Source organism: Ursus americanus, chromosome 4 (assembly GCF_024610735.1).
Source record: "Ursus americanus isolate L20-20 chromosome 4, mUrsAme1.1.p, whole genome shotgun sequence".
NCBI classification, from domain to species: domain Eukaryota; kingdom Metazoa; phylum Chordata; class Mammalia; order Carnivora; family Ursidae; genus Ursus; species Ursus americanus.
In genome coordinates, this window is record NC_142130.1 from 72,418,796 (window position 1) to 72,442,171 (window position 23,376).

Below are 23,376 nucleotides of genomic sequence, written 5' to 3' on the forward strand. Positions count from 1 at the left end.
GATAGATAGATAGATAGATAGATAGATAGATAAAGTGAGCATGACTTTGGATACTAAAATAAGAAAATCTATTCTGATTTTAATTTCATATCACCAGAGACCAAGATGCAGATTTCATACTAACATTCAATGTTCCTTAAACACCAACTAAAGCTACTCTGTAAAATCTTCTATTAAAAAAAAAGGTTATATTTTTCTTCTAGCTAACAAATAGAGCTCTGCGTTCTTTCTATCTGCAAAATGAGTTATAACATTGCTCTTGGGATATAGGAAAACTCCACCATCTATAATGTCGTAATATTATTAGGTAGCTTTGGTGGTTTTAAAATACGTTCATAAATTGTTTTATACTGTTCTTTTCAAAAGGTAGGTCATAATGCCCCTCTCCTTAGTATGAGTTGGGATTTAATAACTTGTCTACAACAAATAGAATAAGGTAGAAGTGGTGGTATATGACTTCTGAGACTAAGTCTTAAAAGGCATCAAGGTTTCCTTCTTACTCTGTGCCTTGGATCACCCATTCTGAGGGAACCAAAACGCCACACTATGATACACTCCAGCAGCCATATGGAAAGGCCAACAAGATGAGGTACTGATTCCTCCAAGCGGCCTCCAGCAGGAAGCAGAAACCCTGCCTAGAGTACGGAGAAGGAGTTCAAAAACAGATAACTAATGCAGTAGCAGAGTTATATAGTGTATAAGAAAGTATTTGAAAATAAGAATGATGCACAACATAATTTGTTCATTTTTATATTACATCATACATAAAAACACTATTTTTTGGTTGACACTTGCAAGTACTATTTAAACAATCTGTCATGTTGGCCTGTTTTTTTCCTGCCTTACAGTTTGTTCACACCTTTGATTAGAATCACCCCAAATGTGTCTGATGAAACCTAATGAGGGACCTGCCTCGCCCGCTCATTAACAGATCACAGCATAACCTTATTTTCCCAGTCACCTGGTGTCAAGCCACCTCAGTTAAGCTCACCAAAAAGCAGTCCCACTTTGATCCAACCTGCACATTTTTTCCCCAACAGTGGTGTGCTGTACTGGATAACAGTTTTAAGGCTCTACGTTGCCAACGGGCTGTATGTAGCCAAGAGGGTTTTTTTTGTTATTAACCCAATTTTCTCTTAAGGACTAAAGGACCAACTCTCAACTCTAGATGCTGATTACCCTGGAGGAGGCTGGTCTAGATTGCACAGTCAGGGTCTGTGATGCTGAGTCAAGACACCCTCTAACTCTGTGGGCAACATTTGGTCTAATATCTTAGAGCAATTAGCAAAAGTGGCAGTTACACAAATAAAGTGTATCCATGAGGAATACGTTCAGCTTTGAAAAACAGAAAACCCAACCATAGTGGCTTAAGCAAGTACAGGGCTTATGATTCCTCACAACAAGGAGTCCAAATATAGGCAGTCCAGTGCTGGTGCAGTAACTCATGAGTGTCCCAGAGGAATCAGGCTCTGTACCTTGCCTGCCTCACCATGCTTTTTTTTTTTTTTTTAAGATTTTATTTATTTATTTATTTGTTGGGGAGAGAGAGAGTGAGCACAAGCAGGGGGAGCGGCAGGCAGAGGGAGAGGGAGAAGCAGGCTCCCCACCGTGCAGAGAGCCCGATGGAGGGCTCGATCCCATGACCCCGGGATCATGACCTGTGCGGAAAGCAGATGCTTAACCGACTGGGCCACCCAGGCGCCCCCCTGCTCCACCATTTTTAATGTGCCTTTTGCCCTGTGGTGGAAGGACAGCTGCTAACTCAGTAGATACCATGTCCCAGCTTCTAGCAGGGAGAGGGCAAAGGACAGAACCTCCTCAGGAGGATTTATTCTTTTTTTTGTTTTTTCCCTGAAAACAAAACCCTCCCCAGGCATTTCTCACTGGTCAGAACTGGATGCCATGACCACCCTAACCACAGGGGAAGCTGAGAACTCAAATACCTGCTTTGCAGTCTCCATAGAAAAGGACATTAAAAGAGAAATTGGTTGAAATGGGTGTGAAGTGATCTAACCCTTAGAAGAAAACCTACCCCGCACTTACATACACACATGCATATTTTTAAAAATTAATTCACACAGCAACGCTTTTTCCACTGAAGGAGCTTAGGGAGAAAATGTTTTGGTGCAGTCCTGGGTGGGGGTGCTTGACAGTGCTTAATATCACCAGCACTGAAAGTAATAAATGTTATCCTTCTTTTCTATCATGAATATGAATGACGCTCTGAAGGCTGAAAGCAACCTAAGAATTTACGTGAGAAATGGGGCATGAAACATTTTTGAAAATATATTAGCCCAAAGTCTGTATTACTGCATATTTTATACCCTTTTCAATATGCTACAAAAGGTCTGCGCCATCAACTGAATGGTGCCAGAAAAGAACAAATAAGAACAAGGATACAAAAATAAATGCTGGGAGTCAAGTTACCTCCAAGATGTTCTTTATGGTCAGTGTAATGATTACAGTACTGGGCAGACAGCTTTGCTTCAAACTCTCCCCATCAGCACTTGTCCTGCAATGTGGGTTCTCCAGCAAGTTTATCCCAGGCCAAGTAGTCAGAAATATTCATGGAACTAAGTTGGTATTGGAGAGGGGATTCCATAAACACTTCCCGCCCCTGCCTCCTGCCCCTTGGTTCCTTGCACTTTCTTCACTGCCTGAGATCTTTCCCCTTATTTTGAGAACACGAAGGAAACATGTCTAGTTGAGGGGTTCCTGATTGGGAATGTTTAAATTTTGTATTAATGTTTAAATTTTGTATTATGAATGTTTTTATTGTCCAGATATATTTTGCAGGCATAGTCCTGTGATAATTAGAACTATGAATATATTTTACATCCCATGAACTCTACCCCGTCTTAATGATATTCAGTAAAATGGCCAACCATATGAAAATATGTACCCTGTTAAGATATTATTCATTATTTTAATCCTTTCTACTTTTACATGATTTTAAAAAGTTCTACAATGAATATATATCATTCTCACAATAGGAAACAAAAACCAACTTCGGTTTTTCCATGAGACTGCTGTCTTCCCAGACCAGACATGAGCCAAGTTTAGGCTTGTAAAGTGAAATTGCATGGGCATCATGTCTGGAGACAAGTGCCCATCAATCAACTGTCTGGATGCCATAAAGTCTCATGGTTCATGTACTCAGCATCATCGGTTCACTCATAAAAATACCTATTCCTGGCCCCAGACATGCTAATTCAGTTGTACAGGGGTGAGGCTCAGCATTTTTAACAAGTCTCCTCATTCTCTTTTCTTTTTTCTTTTTTTTTTAGAGCTTAAAAGAGCGAGCATGCATGAGCAAGGTAGAGGGCACAGGGAAAGGGAGGGAGAGACTCCTTAGCAGACACCCCTCCCCCCCACCGCAAGGAGTCCTACGCAGGGCTCGATCTCACGACCCTGAGATCATGACCTGAGCCAAAATCAAGAGTCGGGCGCTTAACTGACTGGGCCACCCAGGTGCCCCTCAAGTCCCTTCATTCTGATACAGACAGTCCCCAGGCCGCACGGGGGAAACATTGCTCTGGTAAGTCATTTGCTCACTCAGTGAGAGGCCGCAGTCTATGCCCAAGTCCATTCTTAAGGAGCCCACTGATAAGCCAGTCTGCCCCTTCACACCAGAGAATGGTGCCCTCTCTGCCCCATCTTTCAAAGGGTAAACTGCTTTTACTTTTCCTCAGTCACAAGGAGCTTATAGGTTAATAATTTGCCTAACACTTTTTTTTTTAAAGATTTTTTTATTTTTATTTATTTGACAGAGATAGAGACAGCCAGCGAGAGAGAGAACACAAGCAGGGGGAGTGGGAGAGGAAGAAGCAGGCTCATAGCGGAGGAGCCTGATGTGGGGCTCGATCCCATAACGCCGGGATCACGCCCTGAGCTGAAGGCAGACGCTTAACCGCTGTGCCACCCAGGCGCCCTTTGCCTAACACTTCTTAATACTTAATAAGACTTCATTACATTAAAGTATCCTGTCATACAGAAAAAGTATTTCTTCTTTTTTTTTTTTCATTTTTAAAGATTTTATTTATTTATTTAAGAGCAAGAGCGAGAGAGAGCACAGAGTCAGAGGGAGAAGCAGACTTGCCACTGAAAGGAGAGCCCGATGTGGGGCTCGATCCCAGGACCCTGAGATCATGACCTGAGCTGAAAGCAGATGCTTAACTGACTGAGCCACCCAGGCGCTCCAGAAAAAGTGTTTCTTAATTAGTTAAATTCAAGTGAATGTCCACCATGAATAAGAAGAGAGATATTAAAGATAGATAAGACCAACCTCCACTCCAAATGAAGATTTCTAGATTAGATATCTCCTGCTTGTCTGTCACTGCTTATGAATTCCCTCAACTGATCTTTAGTGATAAACTACACAGTACAAGTGAATGGTTACTATTCTAGAAGGATCATTTCTTAGCCAGTGAAAACGCAAGATTGGTGTAGTAAAGATATACCTTTAATGCTTTTCTTCTAAGAAGTTTTTATATCATTTTCTTCATTCTCAAAGATGGTTCTATTTTTCTACTAAAAACCTAAAGAAGGACTTCTCTTGGCACCACACATGTCTGGGGAGCTCTTACTGTAAATCAGCCTTCATTTATTTCCTGGCTATCAGACAATGTTTCACTTAGATACTATATCTGAGGCCTCATCTAAATTTAGGAGAGTGGGACTGCATATTTCAGAAATAATCTGCCAGCTGTGCTTGTAAGTGTCATGAAGCCCTTGCAAAGAGTAAGAAGGAGGAGGAAAGGGAGGGAGAAGAGAAGAGAGGAACCTCGGGGACAACAATTGAATTTTGTAAAGCATCTTCTAAACGCCAGCCATGAAGCTAAGTGCTTTAACTAAGTATCTCACTCAGTCCTCCTGACAGCCATGAGATAGTTTCCTTATAGACCGATTTTACAGATCAGGAAAACTGAGGCAGAGAGAGATTACATAAATTGCCCCAAATCACAGAGGTACTAAGAGCCAAACTAAGATTCAGAGCTCTGTTTGCAGAGCTCTCCACCATGCTCTGCAGGAGACTTCGCTGGCTGGAGGCCCTCAGGCCATGTGGTGCAGCCCCCGCAGGAGCTCACTACTCTGGCGGTGGAGGAACAGCCAGGAGAAACGGGCTGATCACAAGTTAAGGTCCGTTGTCTAATCCATCGGAAGGCCTCCGACAGCCTCAGAAATCAGGCTGGATTTAAGAGTGCGAGCTTCCTTTCCTCACCAAATCAGCCCCTCACGATTCAGAGGCTGTATCTTGTCTTCGAATTATCAGTCTATTGCACCAAGGAAGGCCAGTTCTAAATTTCCTAATAAAACTATCAGAATGATGAAAGAGAACACGATTGGCTGTCAGAAAAATATCAAAAATCAGTATGATGCTTGAGTTGGCCCGACTGGCTCATATACTATTTTTCATTACAAGGGGAATAGCAACTATTTGGCTGTTAATTAATGTTATGTTATTATTATGAGGGAGGCCCAAGGTTCAGACTTTCTTAATTGCCTAAACTCCTGAGCTAATTAATGCAATTTATAAAGGATATGTCAGGAATAATAGTATATGTTTTTATACCAAATGTAAAAACACGAGGGACGTGCCCCTCACTGAAGGTTGCCAGATAGTTCTAAGCACTTAACATAGGTCTTGTCAGAGAAAATCCCAGTACATTAATTTAACAGGCTCAGAGTTACTTATCAAAAGGCTGTAGAGCATAATGTTTTGCATAATCAAAATGGTTTATTAACTCAAGTCATCATTTGATTTTTCATTTATATTCCAATTCACAGAGATATAAGCATATCAATTACAAAACAACCTACAATATCTAAATACAAGATAGCTACAAGGCTAAGTATTGTACGCTGTATCCAGAATATTACAGAGCTCAATAACAAGATGATTTTCACAAAACACACGCCAAGTGTTGATTATTCACATTACCTGACAGGAAATGCCTTGTGGTTTTTTTCCTTGAAAAGTATGTATGTTATTACTCAAAAGAAAATCATCTTCATTTAGATCTATGAAAAGAGATAAATGTTATATGTAGATTATCAGAAATTACAGGATTTGAGAAGTTTAAGTGCAATTTAATACTCATTATATTTTTCATTAGTCTATTAAGGTACTATATTGCCTGAATCATAAATCTTTATTTTCTGAAAGATAAGTTATTCTCATAAGAAACAGATCAAAATAAAGTACAAATTTAACAACGTAAAAATGAAGAAGGCCATTGGCCTGCTGAGTACCTGAGCAAGCCATGGAACCTCTCTGGCACTCAGTTTCCCTCTCAGTAATAAAAGAGTAGCATACTGGCTCCTAAAGCCATGTCTAACTCCAAAATGCTATGATTCCATGAAGTTATCACCTCGCCTGATTCTGTTAAACTAAGCTTTCCACCCCTGGCGTTTGGAGCTTCATTAGCTTATAGACGTTTTCTCAACATGGATTATTTATGTTGAAATCGTTCTATGCATGCTTCAGTAAAAGGCTTGCAATGTGGCATCCGTTTGCTTGCAGCTACATGAAACCTTTCAAAAAGTAATAGCCTTTCCCTTCCAGGGACTGGAAAATGGGCTCCATTTATTTAAATGTGAAAGGTACCTGTGCTAAAAGAGGACAGAACTTTAGGGTTCCCTTAACCCAAGCCCCTTAGTTTACAGACGAGGATACTGTGACCACAGAAATCACCTGGCCGCCAAGCCAGTGACCTTTCCCTTCACCTTCATGCTTGAATTTCTTGCTATTCCTCATTCTCAGATTCTCTGGGGGAGAAAGGGGCGGGTGAGGCCTCCCCTCCACGCACAGTGAAAAACAGGGGCAGGTTCTCCTCCAAATCGCCCTCTTAGCAATAGTGAAAAGACAGTTTAAATTCAGTCTCAGAGTTATGTATATTGTTAACAATATTTAAAATCAGAATACCCAATACAAGTTTCCAGAAAACACTTCAATTTTATTATAAGCTTGTTTCGTGATCTGACTCTTGGAAACCAGATCTTCCATTATAGGGTCAGGATGCAAGAAGCAGTCTGGGCAACCTTCTTCTTCTTCTTCTTCTTCTTTTTTTTTTTTTAAGTTTTTGTATTTAGAAAAAGAAAATTCTCTCCTCTGTTCCTTCATTCCTTTTCATCTCTTCCCTTTTCTGATTCCTTTAACATGAATTTTGGAGAACTCCCTCTGTGGTTATCTTTCCGGGTAGAGGAAAAGAGCAGTAAAGTGCTCACCTGTACTCTAGAATCCAGAAGCAGCTGAGGCACATGCACAAGGCACTTATGTCACTCAAACAGCGACGCGAAGTAGTAAAATGAGTGATTCAGATGCTGCTATGGGGAGAGATCACTATGACTCAGGCTACTCCTGGAAGGGACCCCAATGGAAGCTTGAAGAGTGGATGTAGTTTGGAAAGGCAGGAGAAAAGGAAAAATTACAAATATAGCAGCCTACGGTATAGAATAAGTGGAACACATTTAATTCAGTGTAGGGACTGAAATTGGTCACGTGACAGGCAATTCTCAATATAGCATAGAAGGAGGTAGGGCTGGAAGGGTAGATAAAGTGAAATTTTAAGGAGCTGTGAGCTCCAGGTGGAGGAATTTGGACATAACCTACTAGACCGATGTTGAAATATAAATGTATCAGCAGGAGTCAAATAAGTACCTTAACTAAATGAGGTGAATTTTGTCAGGGAGATAATGGAAGATCTATGGTGAGCTGAAGGGTCACCACTGATGAAGGGCGGCCATTGCTCTCAGCTTTCCCAGCCGAAATCACCTTAGACTTTGAGCCCAGGATTGCCGGTTTCCCTCTTGTTTTTCAAGAGAATATAAATATATGGATATTGATGTAAAATTTCCTGATTTTTAAAATATTGTGTGGTCCAAAGAAGCTTTTTCTCAGAATAAATTCAGTTACAGAGCTACCAGCATGTGGCCTCTACTGTAGAAAATGGGGGACCTTCGAGGGTCTTGGAGTAGGAAGAGGCATCAGAAAAATGGTATTTTATGAAGATTAGCTGTTTGTTTTGTGGTCTTATACATTTTTATTTATTTGCAATCTCCCAAATATTGCCTTACAAGAGAATATTTATAAAAACAGAAGCAATTTGGTCCTAAGTAGCAACAAAGTTGCAATAGCTGAATTAGGCAATATGCAGTTGTACTTTCCATAGATGGCCACAGAAATATCTCTCACACCACATATTCTGCAATGTGAACTTGGCATGCCTCCATCAAGAAATAGAGTTCAATTCTCCTTATTGAACTGAGCTGATCTTAGTAACTCACTTGTCACAGGACAATGCAGTGGAAATGATGCTTTGTGACCCCCCAAAACTAGGTCAGAAGAAGACTTACAGCTTCTGCCTTGTTCATTTGGGATGCTTACTCTCCAGACACTTTCTCCCATAATGTGTGAAGCTCCTTCTCATGTCTCTCCCTCTGACAACCCAGCCCTTGGCCTGCGCGGGGGGAGCTTAAGTCCCTTGGAGAGGCCACATATTGGTCTCCAGTTGAAAGTCTCCACTGAGCACAGCCTGCAAGTTACCCCAGAACAGGTGCCAAATATATAAGTGAAAAAGTCTCTAATGATTCAAGCCACCAGATATTTAAGGCCTCCCCGGTCATTCAAGTCTTTCCAGAAGAAGCCTCAGATATCATGAAGCACTGCCCTGAATGAATTCCTGGCCCACAAAATCCATGAGCCTAATAAACTGTTGCTCGACGCCGTTAAATTTTGGCGTGGTTTTTTTTGCAGCAACAAGATTATCTGAACATGCATAAACTACATAAGTGAGTTACAAATGACAGTGTATGTAGGAATGCACCGTTCAACATAAACATTCAGACTCCAACTCCCCCAGCTGTGGGGAAGAAATGAGATTAAGTAAAAAAGCAGTATTTTAAATCAGCTTGTAGGTGAAACTAATGAAGATACCTCTGACCATACTCAGGTAACTATAATCCTAGGAAGAACTCCCCTAAAGAACTGAAGGGAAATTCATTTGTCCAAAACACTAGGATACCGAGTGTTCTTATCACTCAATTCAGAAAGCCCTCCTTGGAAGTTGGAGGCCCGCTCACAGGCAGCCTTTGCTCAGGGCGTCTATTCCCATATGATATAAGCAGATGACTGCTCATGTGATCCCGTCTAACCAGAGTTAAATTATATGGTCTTGGGAAACAATTTTTAAATTAGATGGTGGTCCCTGAATATTAAACAGAATAGTAAATACATTTGTGACTTTATATATAATTTGCCAGGATATCAAGCCAAAAAAGAAATAGAATTAATAAGGTCTGGAAAAATCAAAAGCCAAAATATTTACATGCTTACTCTGAGGAGGCTGGCCAAATAATAACATTGACTAGAGTTCAGGAAAGAAGGTTTCAAACCAATGGCAATTCAAATGGGAAACTTGAAGGCCCTAATAACATCCCTCTTCTAATAGGATTTTTGATAATGAATCTCATCAAAATCATAGGTAAGGAGCATTTATTTTTTAAAAAATTTGACAGCAGTGTGGGTGCAATTAGTATTCCTTTCAATAGTAACCATATTTCTTGATCTTATCCAGCCCCTTACTTCCTTTACTAACAGGCCAATTATTTTTATTTATTTATTTATTTTTGACTGTTTTCTGTTTTATGGAATAGTCTGTCATGGTCCCACTGTTTGAAAAATCACTAAATATGTTTTGTTTCCTTTTTATTATTTTTTATTTTTTTAAGATTTTATTTATTTGACAGAGAGAGAGACAGCCAGTGAGAGAGGGAACACAAGCAGGGGGAGTGGAGAGGAAGAAGCAGGCTCCCAGCAGAGCAGGGAGCCCAATGCGGGGCTCGATCCCGGAGTCCTGGGATCACACCCTGAGCTGAAGGCAGACGCTTAACGGCTGAGCCACCCAGGTGCCCCCCTTTTTATTATTTTTTAAAAATTTTGCTTTGCTTTAATTCTTTGTACTTCCTAACGTAAAATATAAAAACCTTGTTCCTGACACTATCTTTACTTAAATCAAAACTTGATCTTAGGTAAACTCCAATTCAGAGATTTCAAAGTTTGTTCTTTTCAGGCTTAACTTAATTTCTTCATAAAACTAAGGCCAAAATCAATTTAAAAATTTTAAAATTTAAAAATTGATTTTGATTTACTCTAATGAACATTATGAATATTCTTCCTGTTTATGATGCTGAAAGTACAATTAATATGAATTACAAATTAATTTTCCTTGATACCTCAACTATGCCCGCGCTTTATCACAAAGTCTTGAGCACTTCATTTATCCTGCATTTATTTTACAGATGTAGTCTTTTAACAGCACAGATAGAGATTTCGATAAAGCTCTTCTTAGAAGAAGGAAATGGACTAGATAAACTAAAAATATTATGCTTCTGGCACTCGATGTATTCTGGTAAATTTTGTCTTAACTGACATAATACAGTCATATTATTGAGCTACGTGAATATCCTTATGGATTGAAACACCAGGCACAAATCCTTGCTAAACATAACCTGTGGATGTTTCTTTCATCGGAACCCCATACTCTTTAGGCCTGAAATGCTATTAAAGTGTGTCATGAACAAATACCTTTTTGAAACTGAAATTGAGAGAAGTGGCTTTTTTTTTTTTTTTGGTCTTGGAGTTTGTAACAGATTCCTTAGGAGTTAGTGCCACTCCTACCATTTAATTCCCTGTATGTTTTCTTCTGTTTTATTGAGGCTGTCTTTAAAATTTCATCATACATGTTCAATAAAATAATGGGCTCTGGTGATAGTGACACGGCACCTTCCAGTCTTCCTCTCCCTAAACTTGACAGACTGCCTATCCTCAGACACAGTAAACCTCTCTTAAGTAATTATGCAATTAACAGTTGAAAAGTAGTGTTTAAAAATGAGAAAGAAATATTATGGGTTGATGGGTAGGGCACTAATTGCCTAGAAATACTCTGAGCTTTCCAAATGAAGCTCCTCCACCCATAAAATTCACATCCACAACTTGTGGCCCTCCCTTGCCCACTGAATTTCTCCCTTCAATTTACAGTGGCATGGACGGCCTTGGTCTCAGGCCATCAACTCTTCCTTGCACAGCATTAATCCCTAGGAGATGTCCTGTGACTCAGCCGCTACTGTGGAAATGTCAGCTGAACTTTTAGACACACACACACACGCACACATGTGCACACACGCACACACACGAATATATGGTAGCTCAAGATTCAGAAGTAACCAAAGCAGAGAAGTTTTCTGTAAAAGCTTGCTTTTTTTCTTCTCCGACAAAGAACATGTCACTAATCAGAAATACCCCACCGTAAGCCAAGATTTTTTGGCTGTAATAGAATTACCTGCCTATGATTCCTAAATTAAAAAAAAAAAAAGTATCGGAAAAAGGCACTTTTAGGAAATTGAACTTTTAAAGAAACTTATGGCAAAGTTTATAACTAAAAATAATCTATCGTACAATTATGACTTCTTGATCCATAGATCAATATACGGTAATCTAAAACTCACATGTGTTTATTAAAGGGACGGAGGACGGGTGATGTGGATGAATGTTTGACTAATCATGTGTGAATGAACATAGAACAAAGATACAGTCCAATCAAAAGATGATATTATTAAAACATTTCCTATGTTGTGATTAAAAGAAAATAACTAAATCCCAAAATGTTTCACCTATTTGTAACAGAGAAAATTACAACTATTTAGAAATTCAGTTAAAATTATTCCCCAAAATGTTACATAATCTTGAGTAAAACTGAAATATTTCAAAATAAATTATTTTCATAAATACTTTGTAAATCTAAGAGCACTCTTAAAAGGTAAAATTTGGACAGAATATATAATCAAATCACTAAACTAATGACAAATATGCACTATAATTCCCTTTGCCCTAAGATATTAAAAATATATTTAATAAAAAATTAGAAACTCTTAATTAATAACTAACATAATTAATTATTTCTTGTTCCAGTAACATTAGAGGGAGAATACCAAGCAGATCAACTTTTTATGCTGTTGTTCATGTTTGTGAACTCTGAAGACTTATTGTTTTATTCATTACCTTCCCAAAGTTAAATAATTTTAATTTTGAAGTCATTTATTATTAATAAATTTTTCTACACCTGGCTGCTAATTTTCTCTTCTTGGGAATTTTTAAGTTATAAAATGATATAATTTTGTATTAATAATCAAGGTTACTCTTCTATATTTTTAAGGAAAACTTACATGTTTTAACAACTATTAATATATTGATGTTATTTTAGAGGGGTTTTCTATGTGCTGATTTTTAATACATTTTAAAATTCTTATAGACATTAAAGACTTTCAAATATTATTTGCAATTGATTCTTTGCTTCCACAGTCAACCTAATTAGATTCCATTTCCTTCCTATATGTCTATGTGTATCTATATGCACTCGGACACACGTATATATCCTATTAATAATACATACTTCCTATTCTAATTGTTTTTCCTTTTTTAAGTAGACCACAATGCCCTGCTTATTTTAATAGGGAAAGATGTAAATTTTTCTTACCTGCCCTTTAAACTACTTTGGGAAAATGTGAAGTCAGCTGAACTGAATTTAGCAATTACCTTTTAGCTGACAGAGTCTTCTGATGTGGGAACCATTCTCAGGCTTGCAGGGTTCCTGCCAGATTGTGTCATTCACTGTTTTCCTTTCTAAAATAAAGCAGATGATTGGTTAGCAGAATTCACAGTAACATCTGTCCAGTAAGTGTAAGAAATCTGAAATCAAAACAAGATCAGCACACAGCTGTCACTTGGTAAGAGACAGAAGAGCTCTGTGGTCCATCCTGGAGAGTTCTAGTCCCTAATGGACAACCCCCAACTGTCCCGTGGGCCCCCATTTATTTCCATGAACTACATAAGCACCCATGCATATGTGGTAGGATGCTTCTATTGAAATACCTGTTGATAGTTTGTGATTACATTATTCTTGGAAGGATTTTTCCTGAATTAACATTTACGTTTTTATGCTTAGTTCAAGTGTCCCCACCCTCCACATTCCTCATCATTTGTAACAAAATGATCAAGTGTGTGGAGAGAACGCTGAGCTGTGGTGATTTCAAGAAACTTTCAAATCTTGAGCAGAAGAACAATGACTTGCTGGGCCTTGTCCTCCCACCATCTACAGCAGGGCCTGGATATGTGGTGAAAAACTGAACTGTGCTAACATGAAAAATTAGAATCCCTTCTCATCTCCTTATCAAAGACAATCATTCCACATGTTGTGTCATCATATTGATAAAGCAAATCTGAGATGACGCACCCAAAGCATCACCTGGAAACAAAGTCAGCACCCCTGTGCTGTTTTTAAAGGCACTATTTACTCTCCTATCTGACTACAGGAAGGGAGTCGAGCATCAAGCATTATACTAGGATGGAAACATCTATAGCCCTGTGTATACAAACTGCATAGCAGGCTATGAGAATAAATCCAGATGGAAAATAAAACTTTCCCTTACTTCCTTTAAGATTATGCATTATTTAAATCAGGACTGATACGCAAAATATTTAACTAGTGAGATAGGACACAGCCCCCATGGATGCTGCCACCGGACGAATATCAGACACCCTTGGAAGATGCATCCATTGGTGATCATCACCTTGGTCTGAATGAGCTTTTCAAGTCCTGCCCAGGAGACTGGTTTTTAAAAAGACGGGGAAGGGAGTTTGAGCATCCAACTCTTAGACTCTACCGGGGAGAAAGGGCACCCACAAGTTTAACAAACTTCATTAAAAATAAATTATCGCCTGGGCGCCTAGGGGGCCTCAGTCAGTTAAGCATCCGCCTTCAGCTCAGGTCATGACCTCGGGGTCCTGAGATCAAGAGCCACATTGGGCTCCCTGCTTAGTGGGGAGTCTGCTCCTCCCTCTCCCTCTGCCCCTCCCCCTCGATTTGTGCTCCCTCTCAAATAAATAAATAAAAATCTTTAAAAAAATAAAGTATTGCCTGAATAATGCAGATTTTTAAAAAGATTTTATTTATTTGAGAGAGAGAGAGTCAGATATAGCGACACAGAGCATGAGTGGGGGGGAGAGAGAGAAGCAGCCTCCCCACCAAGCAGGAAGCCTGATGTGGGGCTCAATTCCAGGACCCTGAGATCATGACTCCAGCCCAAGGCAGATGCTCAACGGACTGAGCCACCTAGGTGCCCTAATCCAGATGTTTTGCCACTGTGACTATTTTATAATTACTGACACTATATTCTGTAAGAGAAGGCAAGACGTTATCCATTAGCTTTCTAAAAGTGATTAATAGAATTAGATATTTACTTCAGAATTAAAACAAATCAAGCCAATGGCCTTTATTATAATTACAGAAGCTGTAATCACAGAAACTAAAGAAAAGTTCTGGTGTTTGAACTGCTGTGGAAGAGTCTTTTGTAATATATTTTTTATTTCTTTTTATTCATTCCCAGATTCATATATCTGAAAAGATATGGAAGAGGTCACCTTGACCATGGTCAGCCAAGCTAACATTGGGAAGCTGGAAGATAATCAGCCAATAAACCATCAAAGAGAATTATATTTTTAATGTAAAAGGAAATTATTCTGAATAAATCAATGATTTCTTTGTCTTAGCCATTTACAGTTAGAATGGAACCACCTTCCTTTTTAAAAAATTTCTTCTATAGAATTCAAAGACAATTTGATTTTCATTAATCACTTATTGTTGCTGTATGGAAGTGGCAGAAAAAAAGAACTTTTAGAGAAACAGAACAGATTATCTGCATGAGTAATCTTCTAAATTACTAACCAAATCCTTTGTTTTCAGACATAGATCTCTGGATCAACCTAGAAGAATAAAAGAAACAGATATTTAAGTCTACATCTAGTAAATAAAATTTTTAATCAAACAGAAATTAGATTACCTAGACATGCTTGAAATACATTTGAGAGCAGAAATAAATTCTACCTCTAACTAACGTCTGTATATAGCCCTGAATTTTCTTGACCCTAGATGGCAAAGTACAATTAATGTAAGTATAATCTTGGCCTGGAAATTTCCATGCAATTTGGAGAAATTTCCATGCAACATTCATAAAACCCACACACAAAAAAAGTGGGCCGTTTTTACATGATTGTATCTCAAGATAATCAATAGTTAATATGGAAAAGCTGTTTTTGAAATAATTCCATTCAATAAATACAGGAAGAATGATTGAATATAATCATGTATAATCCCTAATGAAACAACAGATCTGGGCAATAATCAACAATTGCTGTTAAAACTTTTCATGGAAAGGCTGAAGGGCAACTTTGTGCTGGATGGATCAGCCTGATACCGTCTGAACCCACTAAGCAAGTTCACAGTCATAAAACTACAGACAACCAGATATACGGGCTTCCAAAGTAATGCAACAGGAAGCCTACAGTCACTGGTGACCTACTTTTAAAATATATACACATATATCAAACTTGAACATTATCAACCCCGGAGATCTAACTAAAAAATTTACAGGAAACATAGAGGATAGAAGAACATGTTTTTTAAAAAATACCACAATGATGCAATCAGCAAAATTCAAAAATACAGAAAATTCCTCAGAACAAACAATCCAGTTTCTTCAACAAATCAATGGAGAAGGACCTTTAAATTAAGAGAAATGAACTGAATGCATTGCAATGATCCTGTTTGGATCATGATTCAATTAACTATTAAAAAAAAGCACATGAGGCTGTCAAAAAAATTTTAACAGTGACTATATATTTGGTCATATGATACAATTTTTCTTATTTTGTTCTAGTGCAGTGGTGGCACTGTGGTTATGTTTTGTTTTTTTTTTAAACACATGGCTTGCTTTGTAACAATATATATCAAAACATGAAATTATGTGTCTGGGATCTGCTCTAAAAAAATAGTGGGGGTTGAGGGCTGGGGAGTCAAACGGGTAGAAATGAAATAAGATTGACTGTAGGTTGATACTTGTTTAAGCCTGGTGATGCGAGTTCATCACTATCTCCTCCTTTGTGTATAATTGAAAATTTCCATAATAAAATGTCCAAAACAGAAACCGAGGCTAAGACTATGCTGACTCGATCATGTTAATTATTTTATGCACTGGGTGAACACATAATTAACTTTGTGGTAGCTTGAGTGTTTCCCACTATTTATATTGTTGGTAGTCATTAAATTAATGCCACATTCACCTTTCCTTAAGCTCAGGATTGTAAGAAAAAAAATCTGTATATATAATTTTTGTCTTTACCATTTTATTTGGGTTTGTTTTATTTGTTAATGCAAACGCTTAAGACGCCTCCCGGCAAAGAGTAAGTGTTCCCAGAAAGCTATTTATAGTATGGGAAGGGGAGGTAGGTGCAGAACAGCTCGAGATGTTATTCCCTTCAGAGGAGTGGTGGACAAAAGAATGAAGGAACTCGCGAGTCTTCAAGTTTAATTGGTCACAATCGGAGGAGCACATTAACTGCTTTTGCAAAACCCTAATTCAGTCAGCATCAGGTACTTTCCCTCTCATCCATTCCCCTTTCGCCTCCCCATGCTTTGGTATCCTCTAATCTATAGAAGCATCAATCGTAAGCCAACAGCTGTCATTTCATGTCAGTCCCTCATCTGGAGTCGCTGAGTTCCTTCTCCGCGGAGAGAATGAACCGCCGCGTAGGCAGCGCGGCTTTTCACAAGGAGATGAGTCCTGCCAAAACCCCTTCTTGACTCCAGCTCAGGCTTAAAACGCCACTGTTGTAGTTTAAATAGTTAACTGTGGCTAAAAGACGACTGCCCTTGTCGTCCAGGTGCTCTAAGCTGTTAATCATCCAATTACCTACTTCCTATGCGTGTGTTTTACATCCTTACTAGGAGAAGGCTGTGAGCAGGAAAGGAAGGAAACGAAAGGAAATCACAGAATGCCTTGGGGGCAGGAGAGCAGGCTGTCCAGAAAGACTCCATCCGGAGAGAATTTCACATAGTAACAGTTTGGTCTCAGACCATTCCAGAGTGCAAGGAAGCTATTCTGTATCATCAGCAACCAATCTGGAAATTTCCCCATAAGCCAACTTCCGGCCCCTCTGTATTTCCGCTTATTCGTTAAAATCCCATTACTTTATGCAACATGTGTGTGCCACATCCTCTGGCCGCTTGATGTGCTGAATGTAAAGCCAAACCTGACCTAAATAACCCAAATCTCTTTACAAACACATTTTTACTTGGATTAGAAGAACCCTTCAGAAGATTAGGAGGTCACCAATAGAAGCATGTTCTTGAGTAGGCTCCCACTTTAATCGGAGTCTGGTTTGAACACGTTTCTTCTTCTGGAAATTTCATTTTCACCTCCCCGTGTACAGAAATGTCACAACACAGGTTTCCTATGCATCAGCATAAACAGATAAATGGTAGCAGAGTAAAACATATCTTGATTTGTACATGACGATTTTTTTAAAAAGCGCTTTGACAGGAAAACCACTAAAATATTCCATTCAACATTACAGAACTAACAGAGCGTAAAGTTTTCAAGGTAAACTTGACTTACTTTCTTTTTGGTTGTGCATTCTCAAAATTAGAAACTTCCTGAAAAAAAAAAAAACAAAATAAAATAAAATACTACTACTCCAAGATATCAGGAGAATTCAAGTATGGTTCATCTTCGAGTATAATCCAAATGTAGTTCGTTTTGCCTTTTCCCAGTAAAATGACTGGTGTTTCCCCCTTGTATTCTGGTACTAGGTCATAGAATCTCAGTTCAAGTTGTTTGTATTTTTTCTCTTTTTGTCTTTGTAACTTTGAGAGACACAGAGTGCTTCCTTTATTAACTAGGGCTTATACCTTATTCTAAGCCCTGGTCAGTTAATAAACCAAGTCTTTTAAATAAAAACATGCAGTTAAATCCTTATAACCTCAAGTTTCCGTTCCCCAGCAATCCACCAACACCAAGGGCAGAGATAGGCACTAGAGTATGCTAATTCTATCACACAGTACTTTCCTCTGAGAAAGTTTAATCTATCACAATACCCTGAGTGTGTTGAAATACACCTGTGATTCATCTGGCCTCTCTCTTCAAAGCAACTGAATGTTGTGTAAATCCCTTACATTTTTCGGAGAAGAATATGTCGCCACATCTTTCACCATCCTTGAAAGAGCTTAAACTGCTCCCAGGCACCTTTAAGAACACTTCAGATTTTGGGGCGCCTGGGTGGCACAGCAGTTAATCGTCTGCCTTCGGCTCAGGGCGTGATCCCGGCGTTACAGGATCGAGTCCCACATCAGGCTCTTCCGCTATGAGCCTGCTTCTTCCTCTCCCACTCCCCCTGCTTGTGTTCCCTCTCTCGCTGGCTGTCTCTCTGTCAAATAAATAAATAAAATCTTAAAAAAAAAAAAAAAGAACACTTCAGATTTTCTTGTTATCATTCATCTTCTCCTTCATTCAAAACCACTCATGTTTTTGATGTTCAAAGTGCTTTTTAACATCTACTATATCATAGGCAACAGATCACGTTGGAGAGAGGTTTGATTGGTGTGGTAGGAATTTGTGTGGTAAAGAATACTGGAACCAATATTCCACATAAGAGGAAAAAACAGAAATGCAGAAGTGGGGAAGAGTAGTGAATGAAAATCAGAAAAAGCAAAACTGGTTTTATTGTTCCAATGGCTGACAGTATCCGTCTGAGCACTGCCAAATCCAGGATAACTTGTCCCCCACAGGGTAACTGAAGGGACCCTTTCACCACCATTAGCAACCACACCAGCACTGTGTCATCAGGAAAAAGGATGGCCATCTTTGTAGTTACACTTTCCTGTCACATATATTTGGAATTTAGCTGGGAAGGAGCAAGTTCCATATTTACATAATCTATAAAGTCTGGGCCAAATATGTTTCATTAATCAGAATCCACTGTTTTGAGTCTAATGAATTTGTTGTATGGGTTTAGATAAATTTCTTCGGATTGCAAATCTCATAGTCTTCAAAATCGATTCTACCTGTTTTGAGTATAGAGAAAGAGGTGTCTAGTCTAGAGTTAACTAGTACAAAGGGTCAACTTGCAATATGAAAGATGGGAAACATTAGCTATCTTCTGTTTTTTGTTTTTTTTTTTAAGATTTTATTTATTTATTTGACAGAGAGAGAGACAGCCAGAGAGAGAGGGAACACAAGCAGGGGGAGTGGGAGAGGGAGAAGCAGGCTCCCAGCTGAGGAGCCTGATGTGGGGCTCGATCCCAGAATGCCGGGATCATGCCCTGAGCGGAAGGCAGACGCTTAACGACTGCGCTACCCAGGCACCCCAGGGGGCATATTATTAAAGCACGGTCTCCTGCTTCACTTGGGTGAAGCCTTTGACTAAGTTAATACAAGCAGGTGTTGGGCCCACGCAAAACTGGTCAAATACGTGTGGCTGCTGATTGTGGTAAAAGAGATACAGTTAGCTCTGGGCCGAGGCATGGAGACATCTGGATCAAGACTGAAAGAATTTCATAAGACCAGGGATAGAGACTGGTTATTTTTAGGGCATATAGTGTCACAACATTCTCTAGGGACTATCTACTTTGTTCTGTTTTATTGGAATCTGGGTTATCCAATTTTTATTTGTAATGAATAACTTTGGTTTGGGGGTTTTTTGTTAAAGAGTTTTCTTGTAATGGATACTTCGAAAAAGATTCTGAGGCATGCTTAGCTGGCTCAGTAGTAAGAGTATTGATCTCGAGGTCGTGAGTTCGAGCCCTGTATTGGGTGTGGAGATTACTTAAATAAATAAAACTTAAAAAAGAAAAAGATTGGGGCGCCTGGGTGGCACAGCGGTTGAGCGTCTGCCTTCGGCTCAGGGCATGATCTTGGCTTTATGGGATCGGGCCCCACGTCGGGCTCCTCTGCTGTGAGCCTGCTTCTTCCTCTCCCACTCCCCCTACTTGTGTTCTCTCTCTCGCTAGCTGTCTCTATCTCTGTCAAATAAATAAATAAAATCTTTAAAAAAAAAAAAAAAGAAAAAGATTGTGGGTTAAAACTTCTTTTAATCCCTATTAAGATATTAGAGGTAATGCAGTTTTCCTTCAGCAACATGCTTCCTACAAGACGGTAGAGAGAGTCAAGCACATTAAATGTGTGTCTGAAGTGTGATTATAAGGGAGAAGGGGATTATGTTTTCAAACAAGGCAACATCTACTTAATTAATAATACATCTGTTCCCTGGGTGTTGCCTAGGTGTATGTTACTACTGAATTGGTTAAGCAATTTTTAGTATTGCTTGTACCAGACTCAAAGCAGCTGCTTTCCTTTCTGACTTCTGCTTACATAAGCAGACTGTTATGTATTCAGAGTTCAGACCCTGTATTCCTAGAGGGGCAAGTCAAGGAAAGACTAGATACAGCTTTATTTTTAGAGCTACATCTGTGTGTGTGTGTGTGTGTGTGTGTGTGTGTGTGTGTGATACTCTGAACTCCAAAAAGAAGACACCATTTCAGAGAGTCAATGAAATGATTCTGTCTAGTCCATTAATTTGACACTTGCCATAAATACCAGGCAAAACTTACTCCTGTTAGCCTTCATTTCATTATCCCCTAAATCAAGCACTAATCATTAGTCTTACCTTTCATTCACTAGGGAGTTTGTGGCTTAATTTAATTTTTACCCCGGGCAATTGTTAGGAAAATAAAAAATGAAATTGTAGGCAAATTATTACAAACGGGCCAGCAGAAACTAAAGGACATGTCCAACATGTGTTATTATTCAAGTAGATGAGAGCAGGCTATAGGAGTAAAGCATTTTCACATAACTATGCAACAAGGTCGTATTAGGTCAAGTTAAAAAAAAACAATTCAAAATGAAGAAAGAGAAGAGGACACTTAAGAGAAATTTTGGATACCAGGTGCCGTATTTCTATTCTCATGCAGTGGTTACGGTTGACTGTCCTTTGGGGTTGAGTCTAATATGCGTCTGTTTCTTGTGTTATTGGTTTTTAAATCTTACTTTCAAATCACAAAGTCAAAAAGGAAAAATGAAGTGAATAGGTCAGGGATTGTTGTTGCCTAACTAATGGAAATGTGAAAGGTGTTTCTGCACCAGAGAAAACTGATCGGCAGTAAATGATGGTGTAAATCCCATGGTGAACTTTTAAGACTGTAGAGATCTGACCTTTGATTTGCGATAAGTAAACTGAGATCCCAAACGGTAAACTGACTTGTCTAGGGTCATGCATATAGTGCTCTACTTTGATTAAATGTTAGTCATGTCTTCATCCTAATATACTCTATTGGAATTATATACATTCATTCATTCATTCATACATTTACACTTCATTCAACAAATATTTATTGAGCATGTACTATGTATCAGACAAGATGCAAAGAAGAATTATAAGTGGTTCCTCTCTCAAATATTCAACCATCAGTGACTGCTGATTTCAGGATCCTGTTGGAGTCTATGATTTTCTTAACTTTGAAGATTAAATGGGCTAGCCTTCATAAAATCTTTACACGATGCCAAACACATTGAAGAAAATTATAGATGTTATTTCTCATTAAATTCATTATTAGTTACATTGAATTCTAATATTGAAGCAAGAGTTGAACACACACATATATGTATACACATAACTTCTCATTAAAATAAGTTAACCCAATTTCTATTTTGTCTGACTCGTTCTCTTAAGAGAATGAGGATGATTCACTTGCATAACTGAAATGGTTTTACTAATATTAAAATACAGCAATTCCAAGAATGCCACATCCAAACTGAATGAGCCTGTTTCTGGACATTTCTTAGGTTCCTGTGCTTCAGTAAAGTTCCCACAGATGTTCAAAAAAGACATGGAAATTAATGGAAGTTCCTTTTTTAAAAAATTCTCAGAGACATCTGGCAAAGATGATTATAATGCCCCAAAGTTAATAAAATAGAGTAGTTTTGCAGTGCACCTAAAGCCACCAGAGAGAGCGTGTACACACGCACACACACACACACACAGGCATATACACGAGCTATCAGCTCTGCTGTCAAAACAAAGAGGAGGTTGGTGTGACTGGATTACAAACCATCACCCATGGGAAGGAGTCCTACCCCTCATGAGCTCTTCTCCCTTGCCTGTGCATCTTAGTGTAAACATGTGGAGAAAAATCCCATGATGGAGAAGTCTCCTAAATTACCAAATAGATCACACAGCAGACAGGCATATTAGCGAAGGTAGCTAATCTGAACCCAATTGGTTAAAGCAAGTCGCTAAGAACAATATGGCTTTGAATCACATTGCTTTTCTATTTCTTGATTTAACGCATTTGCAGAATAATAATGGCAGAACAGTCACGTCATAGTAAGCACAATTCTAAATGTTTTATATATCGTAATTCACTTAATCTTTACAGCAATCCTGTGAGGTGGATACTATTATAACTATCCTCAATTTACATATGAGTAAACTGAGGCACAGAGCAGTCGAGATTCTTGCCTAAGGTCACGTAATTAGCATGTGGTAAGACTGGTATTTTATGCCTGATGTCTTAGCCAGGACATATACTACTTCTATCCTTGACTGCACAGATACTGAATTTCCCCGGCATTTAGACCAGAGATCTCACAAATGAGCACTACTGGCCAGAGAGAGTGGCTACGAAAAAGCCAAGGGAATATAGTGTTATTTCCCACTACTAAACCAAGAACTCGGAAGGTACCCCCTTATCAAAGCATTAATACCAATAATGTAGTATTATTTGAAGACAAGGGCACAGACAGCCCATTGATGTGTTTTAAAGGCACTCATCATTTTGTGGAGGCTGCCATCATCATCAAAGAATGCCCAGTCATTTATGACAGCACATTTAATTAAAAGTGGGCACTTCACGAATCACTGAATTTAGATGACAGTCTGTACATTGGTGGTCCCCCGGTGTATTACTATAATAATGTTACAGTTCTCAGGGAAAACAGATTTCATCCCCCCATGAGAATGCAATGAAGAAGAAGAAGTAATGTCAGCTCAGCCTGATGGGAAAAGTAGACTTTCTTGCCAGCGTGTCCGGCTCCTGTCAAAGAGTAACAACCCTATATAGCTAATGAATTCTGACTTCCTCAAGAGAAGCAGGTGGTGTATGGAATCCCTCCATGGCCCGTCATCCGGGGCAGATCACAGAGCTTGTAGCGCCTGGAGAATGCACACGTACCGGATCTAATCCATCAGGGACAGAGCTGGTAAATCACATAAAATTTTGCCATTTGTCTACTGGTGTGCTAAGTGAGCTTTCTATCCATCCTGAACTAACAAACTCCTCTCACAGCACTATAAATATCCCGGATGACAAAACAGGTTTCCTAGGGGATGGTTATTTGCATTATAAAAGATTCTTCCGTTACCAAAAGATTCCATTCCAGATTTCTTTAAAAAAAAAAAAAAAAGAGCTTTTCTGAAGTATCTTCAAATGT

At 38.8% G+C, this 23,376-nt stretch overlaps 1 protein-coding gene across 1 annotated transcript in view; it reads right to left on the reverse strand.

The window, feature by feature from the left end:
- The window catches only part of SAMSN1 (SAM domain, SH3 domain and nuclear localization signals 1), a 296,775-nt gene that overhangs the window by 94,188 nt on the left and 179,211 nt on the right, over positions 1–23,376 (reverse strand). Inside the window, exons 4-7 of the mRNA XM_045785444.2 lie at positions 17,509–17,546; positions 14,781–14,818; positions 12,593–12,679; positions 5,942–6,021 (exon numbers count right to left, since the gene is read on the reverse strand). Of these exons, the coding sequence (XP_045641400.2) occupies positions 5,942–6,021; positions 12,593–12,679; positions 14,781–14,818; positions 17,509–17,546 (243 nt within the window). The remainder of the gene's footprint in view (positions 1–5,941; positions 6,022–12,592; positions 12,680–14,780; positions 14,819–17,508; positions 17,547–23,376) is intronic.